The sequence below is a fragment of the Corvus moneduloides genome, chromosome 4, assembly GCF_009650955.1.
Source record: "Corvus moneduloides isolate bCorMon1 chromosome 4, bCorMon1.pri, whole genome shotgun sequence".
In the NCBI taxonomy this organism is placed as follows: Eukaryota; Metazoa; Chordata; class Aves; order Passeriformes; family Corvidae; genus Corvus; species Corvus moneduloides.
The window spans coordinates 36,965,223-36,980,608 of NC_045479.1; the positions used below are offsets into that span (position 1 = coordinate 36,965,223).

At 40.0% G+C, this 15,386-nt stretch overlaps 1 protein-coding gene across 8 annotated transcripts in view; it reads left to right on the forward strand.

Annotated features, from left to right (window-relative positions):
* OSBPL8 (oxysterol binding protein like 8) overlaps positions 1-15,386 on the forward strand; it is an 85,670-nt gene that overhangs the window by 13,829 nt on the left and 56,455 nt on the right. For 4 of the 8 annotated variants that reach the window (XM_032105251.1, XM_032105253.1, XM_032105252.1 and 1 more), the window contains one exon: positions 14,997-15,100. In XM_032105251.1, the coding sequence (XP_031961142.1) occupies positions 15,059-15,100 (42 nt within the window). In that variant the 5' untranslated portion in view covers positions 14,997-15,058. Of the gene's footprint in view, positions 1-14,996; positions 15,101-15,386 lie in introns of those variants that run through there. The other 4 variants (XM_032105259.1, XM_032105256.1, XM_032105258.1 and 1 more) reach the window with 4 other exon arrangements.

Consider the following 15,386-nt stretch of genomic DNA (forward strand, 5'->3'; position numbering starts at 1 on the left):
TCATTTCCTAGGTTAGTGAGGCCGACATTGTGTCTTGGCTTCTGCTCCTCCTTCATTACTATTTCTGGTGTCTCATGCATCTTCTAGTTCCCAGCAAATGTTTTGCTGAGTAGCAAAGATAGTAATTTTGATCTTCAGCAGGCTGTCCTTCATCCTAAGGAATGGAAATGCTAGGCTCCTGTGAATTCTGATTTGTGAGCATTACAAAGACAAGCTTACATGCTCGGTATGCTGGGAGCTAGTGTTACGTACTTTGCTTGAGATGCATAATGAGGCTGACAGCTAGGAGATGAATTTTCTGGGGAAGCATTGAAATTGTTGTTGTGGTGGTTCCTAAAGCTACTGACTTGCTAGTGATTGAGTAATTTTTCTACCCATTGCGAAATAATGTGAGCCCACCATGATGGTGGCATGGGATTTGCACAGTTTGCTCCTCAGTCTGCTTCTGGCATGTGCAGCAGAACACCTAAGGGTTGTAGCAATGGGATACAGCATACTTTGCTTTTGTCAACTCCTGCTAAAATTTTAGGAAGAAAGGGAATTGGAAGTCAAGGCTATATATGTATACTTGGATCCATGTTACTTATGTTTTCCAGGAGTGAGTGGTAGCTCATTCCTGTGAAGCTTTTGCCGTGCACATCGTGATGTGAACAATCAGCCTCCAGACGAAAGTGACTGCTCTTGGGGGGGGGTTCCATGTGGAAAGTGTGTTGCTGACAGACTAGAACTGTATTTTAGTGTGAAACTGAGATGTCCTGTGCAGGCTATTATTTTCTGAAAGTGCCCCAATTTCAAGTAAAGTGAAAGCCCAGGTGATCCAGATGTACCCACCTGCACTAGAACTGCACCTTCTAGTCAGGAATATGAGGTTACTACGGAGAACTTGGTTTTATTTTGGTAATCTGAAATGAAATGTCTGAGTGTCTCAGGTCCTATGCATGGGAACAGTTTATTGTGGATCTCTGTTTTAAAGATGATCTCACCTGCGGTAACTTAACATTTTTGTTTGACTGGCATTATGGTACATTTCTTTAATCATCTGAGAGGGTTGCTTTTCAAATTAAAGCATTTTGCATACTTTCTTACTGTGTATGGTATGTTGTGGAAATGCTTGAACTGAAGATTCTTGAAGCACCCTCACAGTGCATTCCCTGTTCTGCAGTCCTTAGCCCCAGGTTAGGGCAGGGAGGTGAGCTCTGTGAAATACTGCCATCTACAGCACTGTCAAGGATAACTGGACAGCAGCAAGAGAACTCCTTGGAGGTTATAAGGCTTGAAATATGCCTTATCTTGACACGAAGATGATTCTGACTTTCAGCCACCGCATAAAGGACCTGTTTTCAAAATGAAGAGCTAATTTAGGCTTGTTTAAATATTCAAACAGATGCCTGTTAAGCAGCTATACTGTGTATATTTAAAAATAAATTTATAATGGGGAAGAAAAAGTAATTAATGCCACTCTGAACTCCAGTAGTGAACTCCAGAAGTTATACTAAAATATAACACTGGAATCTATCACTGGAAACAAAATTCTGATGTTAAAACTGGATAGTTACTATAAAATCAGCTCCAGTTCACTAGAAAATCAGAAATCACTTTACCTACCTTTCCTTCTGTTGAACAAATAAAGTTACAAAAAGAAATGTGATAGTCACAGAGTCACATGCATCTAAATTTCATGGCAAGTAGGCATGTGGAATTTTTTGTGTAAGAGGAAATATCTATGATGTAGGAAAGAAGAAGTTAGAAAGAAAAATGAGAATTCCAGCTCCTTCTGCCTGTCTAGTTGTTGTGCTAATTTAAAAATGGCAGACATGAAAAAAGCAGGTTGGGTGACATAAATTATAAGTAGATTTCCTTGTCAGTAGTCAATCTAAAAGGCAGAATGAATGAATGTACCTTACTGGGGAGAACAAAGTTAAGCTCTTTGAATGGAAATGGCACTGTACAATTAATATCTGTTGTTAAAGATAGCATGAAAAGGCAAAATCAAACTTCATAGCCCACCTAGATCATCTTTATCTTTTGTTTCTATGGCTATTTTTTTTCTGTTAAACCTTTGATTTTGCTTTCATAAATCTTAAATGTTTCAGGATCTTCATGAAGAATTGAAGAATTTTTCAGTCCTTGTTAAAATGTGGTTTATTTATGAATTACAGTTTTTACTGAAACAGCTAACAGATCCTTGAAGGTGTCTGAGGAGACAATTGTACTATGCTTTTTTTTTTGATTGAATGCTATTCTCCAGTCCCAAAGTAGGCAGACTGCTTAGCATTTTAATTGGTTTTCAAGATGAATTCAGGTTTACTCTTCAAGGCCAAAGAAAGGGTTATGAAGGTTAATTATACTTATCAAGATGTGGGAGCAGTCAATTCTCATTGCATGTGGAGTGTTGGCATAGTGCTTTTTTTGGGGAGGGGGGTTGGAAATTGCTTATTACTTCATCCTGTAACTGGAATGCTTGTGTGCTTATCTTGGTTAGGTGCTTTTGATGGGTGTCTCAGTTACTTCGCAGTTTGGTGCTTATAAATGGCTTTGAAATATCTAGCTGGCTATTCACTTTTAATCTGGATTTTATTAACTTAATAGCACTCCTGGAGTTACAAGCCCTAATTTCATATTCTGTGTCTGTTGCATACAATTTGGATATGAAAAAGCCAAAGTTGTGAATGTCTCAGACTTTCTAGAAGCTGTCATGGGAGTGTAAAATTTGCCACTGTATTAAGAATTACTGGCTTATGGTATTTTTTCTCAGGTTGTGATCATCAGGAAGAGGACAGCTCATCCTGCTCTGAATTCTGTTGAGGGCTACAAAACGAAGGAACAAAATCTTTTCAAATAGGAAAGATTATGTATGCCAAGCTGTTTTTGAGGTTAGAGGCTCTGCATGCTTGTTGTTGTCATTAAAATCAGTATTACATGTGCTTTTTCTTTACAATTTTGGAAAAAATATCCCAAAGCAATAAATTTTTACTCTTCTACATGTTCATGATAAGATTTCTTGGGCAAATCATAGCTTTTAAAAGTTAAAGACTCTAGTTGTAACTGCACTGTACTTGGTGAAGTTGACTGGTTTGTATCTGTGACAGCTGGTTTTGGATACTCAGTTAATAGTGGATTGAAAGGGCAGGACACAAGGTTCCTCCAGTTGCCCCTGTCAGCACTGCACATGGTTGGAAGCATGGACTGCTGGTTACTCTTAGAGCTGCTCCTGCAGGAAGTCTAAATGGGTACCTGCAGTTTTCTTCCTTCTGACACCTCACAGCAGTGTGTGAAGTGAGTGTCAGAGACGGAATGTGCCCCAGGAACGTGCTCTCACTCTATGGGTAGGTTGGGATGTACATTTTTGTTCAGTTACAGCTTCTGAGCTGTTGTTGCCTGGCTCCATTTATTTTGTAAAGCATGGAAATTGGTGTTTCATTCTTTTCCTACATGTTAGACTTGGAAATACATGTGTAAGCTGCCTTCAAGGGAATAAAATGTGTAACATTATACACAGAGGTGTAGTTAACTGCTTTGGCTGAGATACAGGGTATTGAATTGCTTTATGCTAGTATTATCTTGGTAGTTAAGCTTGTGTTTATCTTGGTATTGTGTGTGATTTTCAATATGAAAGTAAGTTATAAAATGCTGTTAAGTGATAATTCTTGTCAGTTTGGGGGACGATATTGTCATGCTGTGAAAGGGAACGATGAAGGTTTTTTCCTTTTAAAAAAGCAACACATTCCCTCTTGGAATCATTCTTTCCCTTATTTATCGTTTGAGCTCACAAGTATTGCATCCTTCATTCCCAGCATTTGTGTCAGTCTTCTGTCTGACCCGGCATTCCTAAATTACCTGATATCTCTTGCCACTTAACTAGCTCCTTTAACTTGCTGAGTATTGAGGGGCTGGATAGAGGAGGGTGAGGAGGCAGGATTCAAAACTTCCTATCACACAGTCCTATGGGATTGCGCAGCTGAGAGGATTGTATTCACTTTAAATCAGGTGCTCAAGCTATCTGATGGCCCCTTTAAAACATTTTATGGGAAAGAGAATTCCCAGTACTTGAGTAAACTGGATGGAAGGGCAGGAGGAGGTGCCTTATCCATTAAATATTTGTTTAGCCTTGAACAGAATAATGCTTTGCCAAGGATGTCATTTTTTCCTCTGTTTTCTTCTCCGAAGCATTTCAAAGAACTTCCAAGGAAGTGTCAAGGCTTTGTTTTCCTGTCTGTGCTTACAGCCACTCCCTGGCTGTCAAGGAGCAGAACCCTTAATCCCAATCATGACACGTACTCAGTTGATTCAAGCAGAAAAAATAGTATCTTCTATATTGGTCCCTGAAGCAGAATATTAAATGTATCCTGATAATATGTGGCTCTTGCTATGAAAAGTCTTGGTGTTTCCTTGCAGTACTGGGAGCAAAAAGCATTCTGCTCTTCAGAAATAGGATATGTTTAATTTCTGTTTTTGTGGGCTGGCTTTGATCTGTGAAAGGCTTGACTTCTATTTTCACCTCTGTCAAAAGTAACTTTTATATAAGTTGCTTGTTTGTTGCAAATAGTGTGAGCAGTGGCCTGGCTGACATTAGGCAGTGATACTGACCTGATTTCTGAGGGCTGTGAATTGCAGGTAAGTTGTCACTTGATGGTGCTTGTAGTTCTTCCGTAGCCGTTTGTTGTGGCAGGTCAGGTGCTTCTCATTGCCCAAAGAAATGTCATAGAGGAGCTTGTAATTTGTAAAATAGAAATGGGTAGGTAAACAAGAGGTTTATTGTTAGGTCACTTGCCAAGTCTGCAATGCAATACTGTTGTACAGTTCCTGTGGATCAGGCTATATTGTTTAAATACTGCTGTTCATCCTGTTAAACTAAAAGCTATGTGAGATTGTTGCAGCATTTCCAAATCAAAGTTGATTGGCAGTTACTCAGTAGCTTCAGAAGACAAGCTCAGATGTTTGTTGCTAAAAGCACTAGTTCTTGTTAAGCCTGTAAGAAGTCTATTTGTAATATTTTTTTCCCCTGTATTTAAAAAATCTCCCACAGAACAACAGTGAAGAACCTCCCAAAAAAATCCCAACTTTCCTCCCTAGGATCCCCCAAAAAGCCTCACAAACCATAAACAAAAAAACACAAAAAACAAACCCTGCCAAAAACCCTGTGAAAGATCCTGAATTGTGATTATGTAGAACAGCACTGACATCTAAAAAGCAAAGTTGGGTTCATCAGCTCATTTTACTTTAGCATTAGAGTGAAAAAAACCCCAAACTTGGCAGAACCAATGGAAATCTAAATTAGACTTTCTAAAGCTTTTTAATAAACCATGATGTGTAAACCAGATACTATTGCTGCCTGTTTGAACCTGCTACTACTTTAAGTTAGGATTTCTAGGGTTTTTCCTATTGCAGTAGGTTACTCTGACCTTTTGTTCTTAAATTCTTGTACAGATATCCTGTATCTTAAACTTGTGTAAACTACTTTCCAGCACTAACCAAAAGAAATACAAATGAAGGCCATTTCTTATGTCATCAACTCTGTTTTAATATCAATAAGAGACACTGCTGCTAAAATAAGAAAATTAAATTGTACATGAGAATAAACATAAGGTTCCTGTTTGAAATATCTGCATCTCAGCCTGCAGAGAGACCATTTTTTTAGAAACCTCTCACATAACATAACTGTACTACAGCCAACACAGCTCAACTGAGACTTGTTTGTCTGTGTTAAGTCTTCTTTCATATTTTTAATCTTGGAACTTGCATTGATTTTTCTATTTTATGGTATTTCAGTTTAGAGCAGAAATTAGGATTGTAGTTAAAACTCTCTTAACTGAGCTCCTGTGAAGTGTATTCATGGTGCTCATTAGAGAGGTAATCTCAGTTCCTACTTTGGTGAAACAGCTATTGGGGTACAGAAAAGTGGTTCTGTACTGGTAGGCCTTTGGGAGCTGTGACACTTAGGGTATCCTTTCAACAAGTGTGAAAATTTAAATGAAGCCTTAAGGTTTCTTTCACCTCTTGAAAATAAGTTGGGCATCCTTTTCAGTTCTCAGAGGCAGCAAAATACAGAGTGTGAAGGAAGAGCTAAAAGCCTAGTAGAATTGCCGTTAGAAAACTGGTCTTTGCAGTGGCTCAGTTTTGGAGGTATATTATTCATTTAATGGAATTTTTTTGGGATTCATTTAGGAATTCAGTTGCAATAGCATCTGATGTGGCAGTGAACCAGTGTTGGTACCTATCTGTCCAGGCAAAATCTCTGCAGCTTCTGAGATACAGAAACTTTATGGTAGTTTAAGCTAACTTCTTACTTTATTTGCAGTAGGTGAAAAGCACTCACCTAGTAACATACAGTTTATCTAGCAGTTAATAATTAATTGATCTGTAATAGTATGATTATTTGCAATAGTTTTGATATACTCTCAGGATAGCTTTCTGAAACTTTATTCCTTAGGAAGTAGATTGTATTCTTGACCTGCAGATGAGACTTAAAATATTTCTGTATCTATGATCTCATTATAACTAAAATGTTTAGATACATCATTTGATGTATTGAAGTAGACTTCTAACATTCTCTTACTGAGGGTTTTTCAGCACAATGAATTAATTCTTATATTCTTAAAATTTTTTCATAGTCTTGGGTTTTGTTTTGGAAAGTTCCATGCAGAAGAAATCCAGATCTATTTGTTCTCTCTGGAGGGCAACTGATTCCACTTTGGCATCAGAATCAGAAGGATTTGTTCTGCCACCTATCCATCTTGTCTATGGAAACATCTCTGCTGGCTTATCTTACTTTTTCAATTCAGACAAACGTCTAACAACAACATTGCTTTTCCTTTTGGCTTGGCTTGATTCCCTTCATTTCCTGAAGTAGTTTCCAGTTGGTGTTGGGGGGGTCTGTAGCTGTAAACACAGTCTATGCTTACCCAGGCTGTTAGGGTTGGAATGAGGTGAGTGAAAAGCTGTCCCTCAGCTGCTCGTTACCACTGCAGCGCCAGACCTGCGGAAGTCCCACGACCTAGCTCAGTTTAAATGACAGACATTCTGTGAGTGTGTGTTTAAAATAATTTGCAGTAGTGGGGATGCCTTTTGACTGAAGAAGGTTAGGGAGCACCTGCACAGACAGTCAGCAGGCAGTCCCTCAGCCACTGTGGGGAAAGAGGTGGTAAGGACCAGGTGTGGAGGACTGGTAATCTCCTAATCCCTTTCACCTGTCTCTAGAAGAGTGTGTCACACTTCCTCTTCATACACCTGCTAAAATGAGAGATAAGACAGGGAGTACCATGTGAGAGCCTATTACTAGTAACTTGTCAGATGTGAAAGAAAATCGCAGCATGGAGTTCTAAAAGGAATATGGTTTGCAGTGTCTTTGACCACTTAATTTTTGCCCATCTTTTTTTCTTCAAAATCAAGACTATCATCGGCCATTTTGACCTTGTATTAAGGTGGTGTATGACACCCACTTAGTTATTTTGCTGGTTACTACTGCAGCAAAGTTATTATAAAATATAAAAATTTATGTAAGGATAAAAGGCTAGATTTGGTGTCATAAGGTTTGAATAAATCTTCTTTCCCTACTTTACAGTGAAACAAACAAAAAATCTGAATATTTTATGAAGCTTCATAGGCTCTGTCTTGAACAAAATCAGTGGTTTATTGCCTCTCTTATTTTTATGTTCAAAAGTTAGACCAAGCCCCAGGTAAAAATGGCTTGTGGAAGTGAAGTGTATAATGCTGCAGATAACTAGACAACCTTTAAGCGAAGAAGCAGATGTTTTTACCATTAAGACAAGCAACTCATTTGAATCATGGGAACAGTCTTGCAGAATACGTATCATGAAGACTGGGATAAGTTTGGGAGCTTTGAAGTGTGTTTCAATGGCCAAAGGGCTCCAGAACCGTAGGTACTCAAGCTTTTAGAGAGAATGTTGGGATTTAGTACCTGTAGGTGACTTTTACCATCTTTTCTGTACTCCTTCATTTTTTTCAGGACAAGTTTGTCTGTGGACCACCAGTTTAAGGTAGTAATTATTAAAGTTGCAGTGGGTATTCAGAAATTTTTTATGCTTTCCTTGGCCTTTGTTGCCATCTAACTCTCTCAAAAGATAGAAGAGGTATCTGGACTATGCCAGGATTTTTATAGATGAGAGATGTTTTCAAGTCCTGTTCTTAAGCACTTCAACTTTCCTGGGGTTTTTTGGTGGTTTGGTATTTGATATTTTTTCCCTTCTGAAAACAGCAATACAGAAACAGAGGAAACAGCTTGCTCTACATGTGGACTGTTTATTCAGGAAATGAGAAGGCAGGTGATGAAACTCAGGGTGGAAGGAGGTGTTTCATAAGGGTAGATTTGGTGCCTGATAGCATTAAGGGATCACAGTGTACTTGGGGGACTTGAGGCAGTTGTTGATTCTGGTGTGGTTATACTTGTAGCAGACTTTTGAGCATTCAAATGTTGCAATTCAGAGTTAATGTAACTATGCAGTTTGCCATCTATGACTTCCCCTATATAATTACTGGTTTTGTTAAGCTCTACTGTGAAGTCAGTTTGGACTGACTTCACAGTAGAAGAAATTGAATCTAGAGATTTACTCAACTCTCAGATTGATCTTCTGCTGAATTTTTTGACCCTGTTGCCCCTCCTCCATTTTTACCAGTAACTCTGCTTCAGTTCCTGCTTTCTTGGAACTGATCTCAGCAAACATGGGGTACTTGGCATGCAGTGGCACTGTGTCATGTGCAAGAAGCTGGCCTGATCTGTAGCTTGATAATGAAGTGTACTTGGTGTGCAGACTTGTTAGCTGAGGAAGATGATCCGTGGCCTTGCGCTACAACCAGGAGGCTGCTCTTCCTCTGGTGCACTGTATTCAAAGAGCCTTGAGAGTAAGACATGTACTTTTATTGCCTTCTGTGCTACTATTGCTGCTCCCCCGCTGCATGGAGCAAAGTGACAGTGCGTTCAGCAGTCATACAACAGCATGAAAGACACTCAGATTTTTTGAGAGCCTTGGTTTGATCACCCTAGTTAGATTTAGGGTGTAGATTTTCTTTAATCTCTTAAAACTGATCCTATACCTCTTAGGAGTTATAGGTAGCTATAACTGTTATAGTTAGCTCTTGATGTCTAGGAAACTTGTTCTTTTTGGTTTGTTTTAGCACTTAGATACCTTTCTCAAGTGTATTACCTTGAACTTTCTCATGGACCTTACAGAACTGCTTACCTAGAGTTCACCTGGTTATCCTGACAGATCGTTGAACATGAGTCAGCAACCTGCCCTTGCCATAAAGATGTATGGTGTTCCTGAATGCATTAGATAAGGCATTGTCAGCAGGTTGAGAGTGGTGATCCTTCCTCTCTACTCAGCACTGTTGAGTTCATATCTGGGGTGTTGTGTACAGTTCAGGGCTCCCGAGTACAAGAGGGATGTGGATGTACTGGAGAGAGTCCAGTGAAGGACTATGAAGATGATCAAAGGCCTGGATCATCTCTTGTGTGAGGAAAGGCTGAAAGAGCTGGGTCTGTTTAGCCTGGAGAAGAGAAGGCTCAGGGGGAACTCATCAATGTGTATAACTACCTGGAGGGAGGGTATAAAGGTGACAGATAAAGGTTCTTTCCAGTGGTGCTCAGTGATGGTACAAGAGGCAATGGGCACAAACAGAAACACGGGAAGTTCCATCCTAACATCAGCAACATTTTTTGACTGGGAGGGTGACCAAGGACTGGCACAGGTTGGCCAGGGGGATTGTGTAGTCTTCATTCTTGGAGATACTCAAATGCTGTCTAGACATCCTTCTGTGAAGGATCCATCCTGTTGTGACTCTGCTTTCCAGCAAGGACCTAGGTGAATTTTTATCCTTCTTGACATCACTGTAAGAAACTAGTTTTATTTTCTCTTCGTGTGCCTTGCCTTTGCTTGCTGCCACATTGATCTTTAAAGTCAATATATAATTATGCTTGTGTCATCTTAAAAAAAAATTACAGTATATTCTTATCTGATACTCATATCAGACAATTTAAATGCTTCTACTTATTTTAGGCTTTAGGGAAAGAAGGCAGGCAACCTGCAGAGCTTAGGTCAATTTGGAGGTCAGAGCCCAGGAGCACGCTTCCCTTTGGAAAGGCTGTCCAGAACACAGCAGCCCTTTCACCATGCAGCCCAGGGGCAGGTCACAGTGAGGCTGGCCTTGCCTGTGAGGTTTGGTGCTGGAGTGCAGGAGGGTACTGTGATACTCTAACAGATCACAAAGCAGTATCACAGTGCAAGTGCCATATCTAATGACCGTAGGTGATAGTCCTTAGGAAGAAAGCTAAAGCCTGCCTATATAATACAGTATGCAGGTGTTCAAGTACCTTGGTCCATTGACTAAAAAGAAAATGCATTAGATTCAGGGGTCATCTCTACCACTTACACTTTGTGGCTGCACCTTGGCTGAAATTCAGCAACTTGTATGGGGACAGTGGGGACTCTGGATGAAACTCTCCAGATGTAGTGGAGTGTTTGAACAGAAGCTAATCTTGTGGGGGAGAAGGGGAAGAAGAGTCCTTTTGTGAATTGAATTATGATTTAATGTTATAAATATAGTACCAATAGGGTATTACTGCCATGGTGTCAGGGCTAAACTCTCTTGTGCCTGGAACAAATATCATGTTTGGTGTTGAGCTCTTGTTATGCTGGCAGAAAAAGGGCCTTACATTGCCTAGTAACCCCTTTATTTAGTTAAACAAACATACCCTGCAATAAGAGCTTATGTAGTCTGGTTAACATAGGGAATATGTAAGTCAATGCAGAACGCTGCCGTATCCACTTCACTGATCCCTACAGGACTGAACAAAAGCTTGCAGTTTCTCTCATGCCGAGTGACCTGAGTTGTGCTGCTTTTAGTCTGTGGTCTGTGTAACTACATCTAAGAGAATATATAACAGTATAGTACTGAGACATCCATTTTATGGCTCTTGAAATTATTTTTTTTTAATGGGCAGGAATTGTTGTCTTACCTCTTCCCATAGGACTTTTGAGCATGCATGTTTGTAGATGGTTAGAAAAGATCCTGTTCATGCAGGGTAGTAGCTTTCATTGATGCATATTTTTCTTTCCTTATGTGGGAGACCTAAGGAGGATTTTCCTATTCTCAAGGTGCAACAAACTGAAAACCACATTGTTACAAAAACTACCAATGGCTGAAGCAATCTGTTAAAACCATAGAACCACAGAATGGTTTGGGTTGGAAGGGACCTTAAAGGCCATCTAGCTCCAACCTCCCTGCCATGAGCAGGGACACCTTCCACTAGACCAGTTTGCTCAAAGTCCTATCTAGCCTGGTCTTGAACACTTCCAGGGATGGGGCATCCACAGCTGCTCGGGGCAACCTGTTCCAATGCCTCACCACCCTCACAGTACAGAATTTCTTTCTAATATCTGTTTGTCCTGGGATGAAAGCAGAGTAGAGCTGTGAATGACCTGGTGGACTGACCTGCTGACCACGCTTCTTTTGATGCAGCCCTGGACACAGTTGGCTTTCTGGGCTTCAAGCACATGTTGCCAGGTCATGTCTAGTTTTCATCCACCAGTATTCCCAATTCCTTTTCCTCAGGACTGTTCTCAACCTGTTCTCCACCCAGTATTGGGTGTTTGTGCTTGCAAGTGTTTGTCCTGGGGATTGCCCCAGCCCAGGTGCAGGACCTTGCACCTGGTCTTGTTGAACTGACTTCCTGAGGTTCACACAGACCCAGCTCTGAAGCGTGCCGAGGTCCCTCTGGATGGCATCCCTTCCCTCCAGCTTGTCAGCTGCACCACACAGTTTGGTGTCATCAGCAAAAATAGGATGGAATGCAGGTGTTAACAGGACAGGTTATAGATTGTGTGATAAGAAGAAAACATTTCCCTTCTGGTTTAAATACATGTTTTCGACCTGCTCAACCTTCTTCACAGTTGGAGAGAATGTGCTTATTTTGTGGCAGGATTTGTCTGATTGGTACAGGTGCTTTAAAGTAAGTAATACGTTTGTGACTGTGTGATTGTATCCATTGTCTATAAAGGAAAAATTGCTGACTAGCTGGATGCCATTATAGAGTTATTTTCAAATAATTTCATTTTGCATGTGCCCTCCTGAACACTTAAGCTTTTAAGAATTAAGATTGTGAAGGAACATTTGTTAATTAAAACCTCAAGTTGACCAAATTGCAAACACTTGTGAATGTTACAGAGAGCAGCAAAAGCATGTAATGAATGTTCCCTAAAAGCGAAAAAAAAATCCCTAAATCAATAAAATGGTACATTTGGGGTTTTATCTTCAAATCTAATGGTTGGGTTAGCTAAAGTAGAAAAGAGCTTGCTTGCTTGTGGAAGTACTCTTCATAATAACCTGGCTGCCTTTACAAATAAATATATTCCCCTTCCCTACATTGGTTGGAAAGTTGTTTCAAAGCCTTGGGGCTCAGATGGTTAGAAGTGTTCTGTAATTTTCAAAATAAATCTGTTCTCCAGAACTTATTATTCATACTTATTTGATTCTTTGGCAACATCCTTTTGCTGAGAGAGCCCTTTTCCTTCCTTTGTATTTATTTTGGCATATAACAGAAGCAATATTGTTCACTTTCAGCCTTCATTTTGCCAAGAAAAATAAGCCAAGCTGGCTGTCTACTCATAAGCTAAACAGCTTGGGGGAGGGTAGTCCTTAACCATTTCTGCAGCTGCTTTACTGCTTAAACATGAGCAGGTAGAATTTTTTCCTTCCCTTTCCCAGAAAACTTCACTGAAGCCTTTGGGACCCTGCTGGATTATGAGTGTCTTTGGGACAGTGATCAGAATGCTAAGAATTAGACATTAAGCTACCTGTCTGATGGTACTGCTCTTGACACTAAGATAAGGAAGGATGTAGTGTCTGTGGTCATGTGAACAAATGGAGGAGCAGATTACACCAGGAGCATTGACAATAAAAACTAAGAGTTAAAAAAAGTTTGTTAAACATAAAAATGTGTTAAAAGTGGTTTAGGCTGAATGTTCCTGTCAGCAAAGATCTGTTCCTTTGGATAACTTGAGTGTGGTTACAAGTTTGTGTAACTGAAAAAAGCAAAAAAAATGGCTTTAAATAGCAGTGCACACATCTGTTTGTAATGGCACTCATTTTTCATCCTATTTAAAAGAGTTTGCTGTAAATTGAATATGCATGCAGTCTGGTGTACCCAATCTGCATCTTGTATTTGGGTGTGGAAGGTAAGGGTCACAGTGCTTGCTGCTCTGCGAAACAGAGCTTTGGGGTGAATTCCTCTTTCTGTGGTAATGACAGCTTTCCTTTTATTAATGCAAATTAATCATTTGCTGTCATCTCCTTTCAGATATCTACTGTTTCTAATTTACATGAGAACATCTAGCCATATGCTTCCCAGTTATGTGCCTCCTCAGTTAATTACTCAGGTGCTTGGGCAAGGTCCTCCTCAGTTCATTGGACTAAGTCATAGAAAGCTTTTAACTTTGCAATTTTGTTAGCACACAGTAATTTTGTTAAACTATTTTTTTAATGGTTCCTTTTGTGGATTACTGGCATATGTTATGGTAATTTGCTAAAGTGTATTAATACTGTATGTTTTTTCCTGAGGGAAAGTTCTAACTTGCTTTACATAATACAGAACCAAAAACCAATTATAATAAAACATTGAAAGCAGTTGAATAGATAGTTGTTCTTTATGGTGAGATTTGTTTTCATTAGTGTCTGTTTCCTGAGACAGACCTTGAACTATGAGATCCTGTGTATTCTGGTTATCTGTTTGTCTTTCTCCCGTCCTCCTACATTCAGGATGCTCCTCAGGTTCCCTGGCAGCACTGTGATGATTCTTCCCACCTCACCCTTCCATCTTCACTTAATCTGTTTTTACTGAACCTTGCCATTAACCCGATGCATAGATTAAGCACAATATGTTAACAGCATAGCGTAAAAAAACCCCTCACCATCTCCATGCTAGCTAGCCCTGCTCTTGCTCAAGTGTTGGTTTAGCAATTAAGTTTGTAATTGAGCTGCTTCCTGCCCCCTCACCCCACCCAAGACAAAAGGAAAAAGAAATTGTCCTTGGGCTAATTCTCTGATTGCTGTGGCTGGCAGGAAGGGCAGAGTGAGAGCAGCTTTGCAGAGGGACCACAGGGTTTTCTCCCTGTGCACTACTGGCTGTACTGTTTTGAACAGGTAGGCACACACCCTCCTCATCCACTACTGTCTTGTTTGAAGGTGCTCTTGGAGAGAGAGGCAGAGTGATGGGCTGTAGCTGGGCATCTCAATAGGCATCCCAGTTTGATCTGCACCTCTCCTGAAACTGGCTTAACAAATCAATGGTTAGAGCACTTTCTTTCCACCAAGTTTTGCTTGATTCCAGACTGTGTGCTTGTCTCACTAATGACTTCAAATATGCTGTGAATACTAAGATCATCGTAGATTTCATCCTCTTGCAAAAAAAGTAAATAGGAGATGCTTAGTGAATGAGGCATTGCTTTCTGGCTGTGTGTGGTGACCCCCAGATGAGTGCCCGCTGTGCCACAGAAGGGGCTGGCTTGCACATATTATTTAATTTCTGTGTTTTGGTTCCACAAGGCAATATGTGGTTGTTTCTGGAGTAATGCTGGGAAGCCCTCAACCCTGACTGCTCCAGAATAGCTTTGTTTTGTACCCAAACAGTTGGTGTACACGTGCCTGTGGGGCGGGAGCGGTGTGCTGCTGGGAACTCTGGAACAACGGGAAATACGGGGAAAACATGTGGGTTTCTTTTTTTTGCATAACTCTCCCTTATTTGTAGAAGTAAATGCTTGCCTCTGTGAGTAGTTTTTGTTTTGGCCATTTTATTTGAAACTATTCTGTCCATTTCTAAGTTGATTTCTATGGGAAAATGTTCATGTTTTGTGAGGAACTGTAAAATGCAGAAGTTACCATATAAGAATGTTTACCCTGTTAAAACATAGGGGAGAGAAAGTGTAGCTCTCTAATGGATTTCAGCCCTTGGAATTAAATTATTACATTTTTGATTTCCTCTCTAGGATCTCAAGTAGCAGGATGGAAGAACTCTAACTGATAGAGACAGAGAACGGGCCCTTGCAACATGGAGAATGTTCCGGTTGATGGGGAACTGGATAGAAATTCAGTGAGTAACTTAAGTGTGCCTTTGTGTAATGAGATGAATGTGAAGATGCTTTTGCAGGGAGAGGGTTAAATGGCTTGAATCTGTTCACTTTTGGTTTGAATTGATACTTTTCTGGTGAATGCATTTGGACTATCATGTAGTATCATGTATCATTTACTAGATTCTCATGGCAAGAGGGCTGAACTTCAAAAAAAATTTTGGATTTTGGATTTGATTTTTGCATTTTGTCTCAGAGTCCCAAAGGAAAAAGGTATTCCTCTCAGTCTAATTGGCACGTTGCTAGTTA